This window comes from Anarrhichthys ocellatus, unplaced genomic scaffold (assembly GCF_004355925.1).
Source record: "Anarrhichthys ocellatus isolate YVR2014 unplaced genomic scaffold, GSC_Weel_1.0 scaffold2, whole genome shotgun sequence".
Taxonomy (NCBI): domain Eukaryota; kingdom Metazoa; phylum Chordata; class Actinopteri; order Perciformes; family Anarhichadidae; genus Anarrhichthys; species Anarrhichthys ocellatus.
Window position 1 is genome coordinate 7,611,524 of NW_022280032.1, and position 5,721 is coordinate 7,617,244.

The 5,721-nt window shown below is 43.4% G+C and overlaps 1 protein-coding gene across 4 annotated transcripts in view; it reads right to left on the reverse strand.

Moving 5' to 3' along the window:
- reln (reelin) overlaps positions 1 to 5,721 on the reverse strand; it is an 89,512-nt gene that overhangs the window by 25,590 nt on the left and 58,201 nt on the right. For all 4 annotated transcript variants that reach the window (XM_031856319.1, XM_031856301.1, XM_031856327.1 and 1 more), the window contains exons 12-19: positions 4,160 to 4,311; positions 3,950 to 4,065; positions 3,000 to 3,208; positions 2,331 to 2,459; positions 2,123 to 2,232; positions 1,819 to 1,885; positions 1,320 to 1,553; positions 68 to 229 (exon numbers count right to left, since the gene is read on the reverse strand). In XM_031856319.1, the coding sequence (XP_031712179.1) occupies positions 68 to 229; positions 1,320 to 1,553; positions 1,819 to 1,885; positions 2,123 to 2,232; positions 2,331 to 2,459; positions 3,000 to 3,208; positions 3,950 to 4,065; positions 4,160 to 4,311 (1,179 nt within the window). The remainder of the gene's footprint in view (positions 1 to 67; positions 230 to 1,319; positions 1,554 to 1,818; positions 1,886 to 2,122; positions 2,233 to 2,330; positions 2,460 to 2,999; positions 3,209 to 3,949; positions 4,066 to 4,159; positions 4,312 to 5,721) is intronic.

The window sequence follows — 5,721 nt, forward strand, 5'->3', positions numbered from 1 at the left end:
CACACACACACACACACACACACACACACACACACACACACACACACACTCTAAACATAAGAGGTACCTTGGCTCATGGAAGCCTTGGTAAGCGTAGTGCTGCAGCAGCGTCCAGGTGATGCCGTTGTCTGAGGAGTAATGTAGCAGGACTCCCTCTCCTGGCTGGTCTGGGGCAGGACATGAGCTCAGGGTGCTGCGGCTGCCCAGGCGAAGCGTAAACTGTAGGTACCTGCAGAGAGTGAAAGCAAGAATATGAAAGACAATTAAAGCAAGAAGCAGTAGGGGCGGACATAGTGTAAACAAAAACAAAAATGACACAGAAAAAGAGAAGAGGGCAGGTTGATAAATGAGAAGAAGGAAAGGTAAGGTGACCAAGAGTCAGGAAGGAGAGGTGAGAGAGAGAGAGAGGGGGAAAAGGGTAGACAAACAGACAGTCTTGCAGAGTAGACAGGTGGGAGGGAGGTGGCAGGATGATGGATGAGATGATTAAATGAATGAGGGCAAAATTACGTAGATGAGAGGAGGTGGAAGGAAATAAAGAGCGAGACAGAGAGAGAGAATGAGAACCAGAGTTCACATCCATGTGTCCGTGTTAACTGTACATAGTTCTAAAGTAGCACGAGTTTCCATCCTTGTATGTGTTCTTCTATGTTTTGGCAAACATATTATCATCTATACTAATGTAATATTTATTGTAATTCCCATCATCTTTCTCGGGCTGCCAGTCACCCTCCAGCTCTCTCTGTCCTTGGCTGAGCAGTGCCTTCAATAACGATGCTGTTTCCTCTTTCAGGCAGCTGTTCACTCAATCAGCCAGGAAACTGGCATTAAATATGGCCATCAGGTGGCACACTGAGAGCTGCAACAGGCATAATCAATCTAACACAGATGCCGTATCTAACTTCACCATTCCCTCTCTATCTTTCTCCCTCACATTTCCATCCTCTCTTTTCATCTCTCCTCTCATCTGCAGTCCCCCCCATGATCACAATCCATCTCCAGCATAGGGACCCAGAGTATGAGGGAAAGAGGGATTGACGAAGAAGGAGTGTGGATAGCTGACTGGCTGGAACATTTGCAGTATCAATCAGAAGTAAAGCCAGATGATGAAGACAAGCCAGAGTTTTACAAAGAAATATTTTTGTGGCAAGATCAGCAGATTAAAAATCGGCTTATGTGCATGCCGAACATGTTCATGTACAAGTTTATCAAGAGCGTACATGTGAGTTCCCTCATATCTATGTTTGTCTGTGTTTGTGTGTGTATGTTTTTGTTTTTTAAACATTCATGATCCTGTTCTGCATCAGTTCCTTCATTACCTGGCCTGGGAACTGTCCAGTGGAGCGGTAACCAAGTGTCTCCTGCTGTCTCTGTTGAGGACCAAGGCCTTGCCGCTGGCCAGCACCCCACAACCAAAGCTGACCTCAGCCCCACGAAGTGAGGAGAAGCTGTGGTAGGAAGAGAGGCGTGGGCTGGAGAAACCCTCCGACAGGAAAGCCGGGAAGGTCTGGGAGGCAAGCTCACAGGCTGGACCACTGAAGCCTGGGTCACATCTGGGAGGTGGAGAGAGAGTGACGAGGAGAGGAGAAGAGAGGAGAGGTAGGAGGGGAAGACATGACACATTAAAATGAGTTAAGGATATAAACGAGAAAAAGAAGACAGTGATAATGAAAATCCATTAATAAATCATAACCATAATACAATTTGATTAACTTTGAATGGTGATTGGTGCTGGAAGGCATACGGTGGACAACGAGCAGACTCGTTTTGAAGGAGAGACATTGGATTTATTTGGTTTAATAAAAAGCAGATCCTTACTTGCAGCCTGTGCGGGAACAATGTCCTCTCCCAGAGCAGAAACGAAGGCAGGCTGGACCAAGATACACTGAAGCAAAACACAGGCATGGAAATTACACAATTAGATAATTAAATCAATTTATTTTACTGCAAAAATATACTTTTTTGGATACTTAGATAAGCTGTAGTAAAAACATGTCTGTGACCCGAAACATATTCTTATGGAGGAGGTTTTGGAGCTCAATTTTGGGGTCAAACTAAACATAAAAACAATGGGTTTATATGGCACTGAGTGCACCATGTGAGCTGTATGTATAGTACTAACCATTGTCTATAGCCCACATGTTGCCCAATCCAGTGCCAGCCTGTTTCCAGCGGAAACGTGTCGTCTCTGTCAGGGCAGCGTTGGGCAGAGGGATGGAGATTCTGGTCCACCTGGAGAGACAAAATACAATATGCATCAATCCAAATTGACAGACTGATACATACGTATAAGTACAGTCACACACAAAGATCTGCAGACTCATTCATACCCGCTGTAGTTGTCAGAGGAGTAGATGGTGCTGTGAGGTAGATGGGGTCCAGCACAGAGCTCTGGCAGACACTCAGTGTGGAGCAGAGACCAGGAGCGACCGTGATTGGTGGAAAACTCCAGACTCACGCTAATGGAAAACAACAGACGTCTCATCTCAACATTTTAATTTTTCAAACTAAAATAAAGAAAAATGACTCAAGTGCTCTAATTTAGATGAGATAAGAAAAAGTAAATGATGTCTTCCGAGACTCCATTGTAAAGCCTGTCCCTTTACTCCCCATTTAAAGCATTTGAAACTTGAAATGAGTGCAAGAGTTTGAAATCTGGTGCATTTACAGCAATGTTTTTATTAATGTGCCCCGTCCCTTATCAAATAAACACGATCTTAACAAACTCCTTAAACTTACATTTCTTATTCTTAGAGACCAATTGATTTCAGATTTCTCTAGATGCCGCTGTTAAGAAACATTTAAGCATTGTGCCCTTAATTAAGTTCTCTTTGTACCATTAACCCTACCTGAACCAAAATAACTGAGTGAATCAAAGGTGTCTCACTTGGCATGTGGAGGTCTACTTTGTTGCAGCTCAATTTCGTGATTTTGACATGAAAAGTGACAATACTTTCACATAAAAGCACTGCCTAACCTAGTTTTAAAATGTGTCACACCTGTTGGCAGGCTGGTAGGAGCCACAGCCGAGGTTGACGGAGAACTGAGCAACATGCGTGTGGGTGCCAGGCAGCACAGGGAGCAGCTGCATGAAGTCCACAGCCCATACATGGCGGTTGGCACCCCCATGCGACCGCTGCTCCAGGCAGAACTGGGTGACTGTTGTTTGTAGCTCAGTGGGCAGCGCCACCGATACCACCGCAGGAGTCTGACATAGGAGAAACAGAGGATAGCATGAACAGATCAGACCGGAGGGAAGATACTAATTAGAAAATAGTGAAAAGCCATCAGTATTTTTACAATCAAAATACCCCAAGGCTGAAGATGATCTTTTTAAATTGCTTGATTTGTTTGACCAACAGTCCAAAACCAAACAATATTCAGTTTGTTATTAAAAAAAGCAGCAAAACCTCTCAGATGCTGGAACATGCTGGTAAACATTCAGCATTTCTGCTTAAAAATGACATAAATGATTGTGACCTGCCGATTACAAATCTATTAATCATCCAATAGTTTCAGCTCAAATGGAATGACTGGGAATGTCAATGCACTGGTTCAGGAGTTAAGCATGTTTCTGTGAGAATGACAGAGTGACTTTTCAGAAGTCGCATACTTTACACACAATCAAAAGTTACTCCAAAGTTTTGATCCTTTATTGATTCTATTAATCTGAACAACACTGCTGTTGCGATCTAGAGTATCTTGAAATATATCCGAGAAACATTATAGTAAAGAATTCCACCACGGTAACATGCTGCCATTTCATAAAGTGTTTAAACATTATATACTGTAGGACAGTTGGACTAAGAATAAAATATAACTGCTATTATAGCAATTTACTGGTATACAGTAGAGCGAGCACTTCAGGCCTATTATCTATAAGGTTTTGATAGAGTACAAGTACACATTTTTGTATGTGTGTGTGTGAACATGTGTGTGTATGTCTCACCCTGTAAGAAGAGTAAGGAAGGGTGTCGAGGGCCACACGTTCCCTCCTGCCTTCAGACCTTCCAAACAGAATCACGTCGTTCTCATGAGACTCTCCTGGATCACAGTCACCACCACCTGAACACAAACACACCATGTTTATGCAATGTAACATACTTGTGTGCAAATCTACCATTGCTTAAGACAAATAAATGAGGGGGGGGTTCCGTACCCATGATAAAGTAGAAGCGAAGGTTTCCATAAGACGTGGTGTCGAGGTAGGGGGTGCACACTCTCCTCCGGCCCTCTTTCTCAAACACTAGTGTCGAGCCCGACTCAATCTCTCCACACTGGGTCCCGTAGACAGCTCCCTCTATGTCCCAACTGGGTAATAAAAACAGACAGTGAGCTCAGGTTCAGTAAGTAAAAGAAAATATTCATGGCAAAAAGTTAGACATTTATATATTTAAAATAAGGGGTACATGAAGTATGTGCCAGTATTTCAACAACATTAATAAGAAAAGAAAAATGTTGAATTTAAAAATTCAAGCAATCATGCCAGAAGATGTACTACTCGTAAAAATACATAATTTGTAGTGCAAACTCATATTTTTTACAGTAAGATGGTTTATGGCCTGAATATAGTTTAAAAGTAACAACAATAAATTCTTGAGAGTAAGTTTAGTTAAAGAAGGAAAATAAGCCTGAAAATAACAACGTAATGTGAATATGTGATTTACAGTCAAGTTAATAGAAAAGTAAACAGAGGCGCTTCATTTATTGCTAAATCTTAAGCACTTAACCTTCCCCAAATATTAACCCCAAATGAGACTTAATCGACCTAGCACACGGAAATCATAGGATGCAAACACCTGCGTTTATAGATTGCCTCTTTAATACAGCATTTCCCCCAGGAGTATTACTCAAGTCAGTAAACAGTTGCCATAATTTGCAACTTGCCAGTAGACAAACACACAATGCCAGTAATACAGCATAAATCACCTGCAAGAGGACTTACACATGAAGGACAGGCGTGCGCACACACACACACACACGCGCAAATACCGACACATATTTCTGCACAGTGGAGAGAGGATCCTCATTAGCAGTGACAGAAGTTAACTCAGTGTGTCAGCCCTCTCCTGTGTTCCTCTACCTCCACTGCCTCTTTCTCTTTCGCTCCCCTTTCCTTTCCTTGCGTCTCTGTCACGGCCACTATTGGGTTAAATGACACTTAGTGGAGAGTAGCCTTAACACAAGCAAAAACTCTTCCCGTATACCTCACACATGTGTCAGCCCATGACGCCTGATAGGTGAGAGATAGCATGCAGTGTAGCCTGTTGGCATGCTGCAGGAAGGTGTGAGGGTGTGGGGCGGCCGCAGAAATACCCTCCTGTTTTAGAGCCTTCTCATTAATGGAAAAGCGTACTGACAGACCTGGTGCATGAGGTCTGTTAATGACTCTCTGGCAGTAACGCTATCTATCACCTCCCTTCTTTTATCTCTCTGCCTCTTGCAGTGCCTCCGACTGTGTTACCTTGCTGTCCGCTGTCCGGTATGTGTTTGAACGCAAGAGTGTGTGTGTGCATGTGTCTCACTCTGAACAGATGGACTGCTGCCTCTGTAGCAGTCAGAGGCATGGCATTCACCTGTGTCAGCCCCCATGCTTGACTTAAACTTGTGCAACACGCTGCATGTCGCATCGCTTGGCATATGACAAGTGACAGGTGTCAAAGCATGTGCATACACACACACACACACACACACACACACACACACACACACACACACACA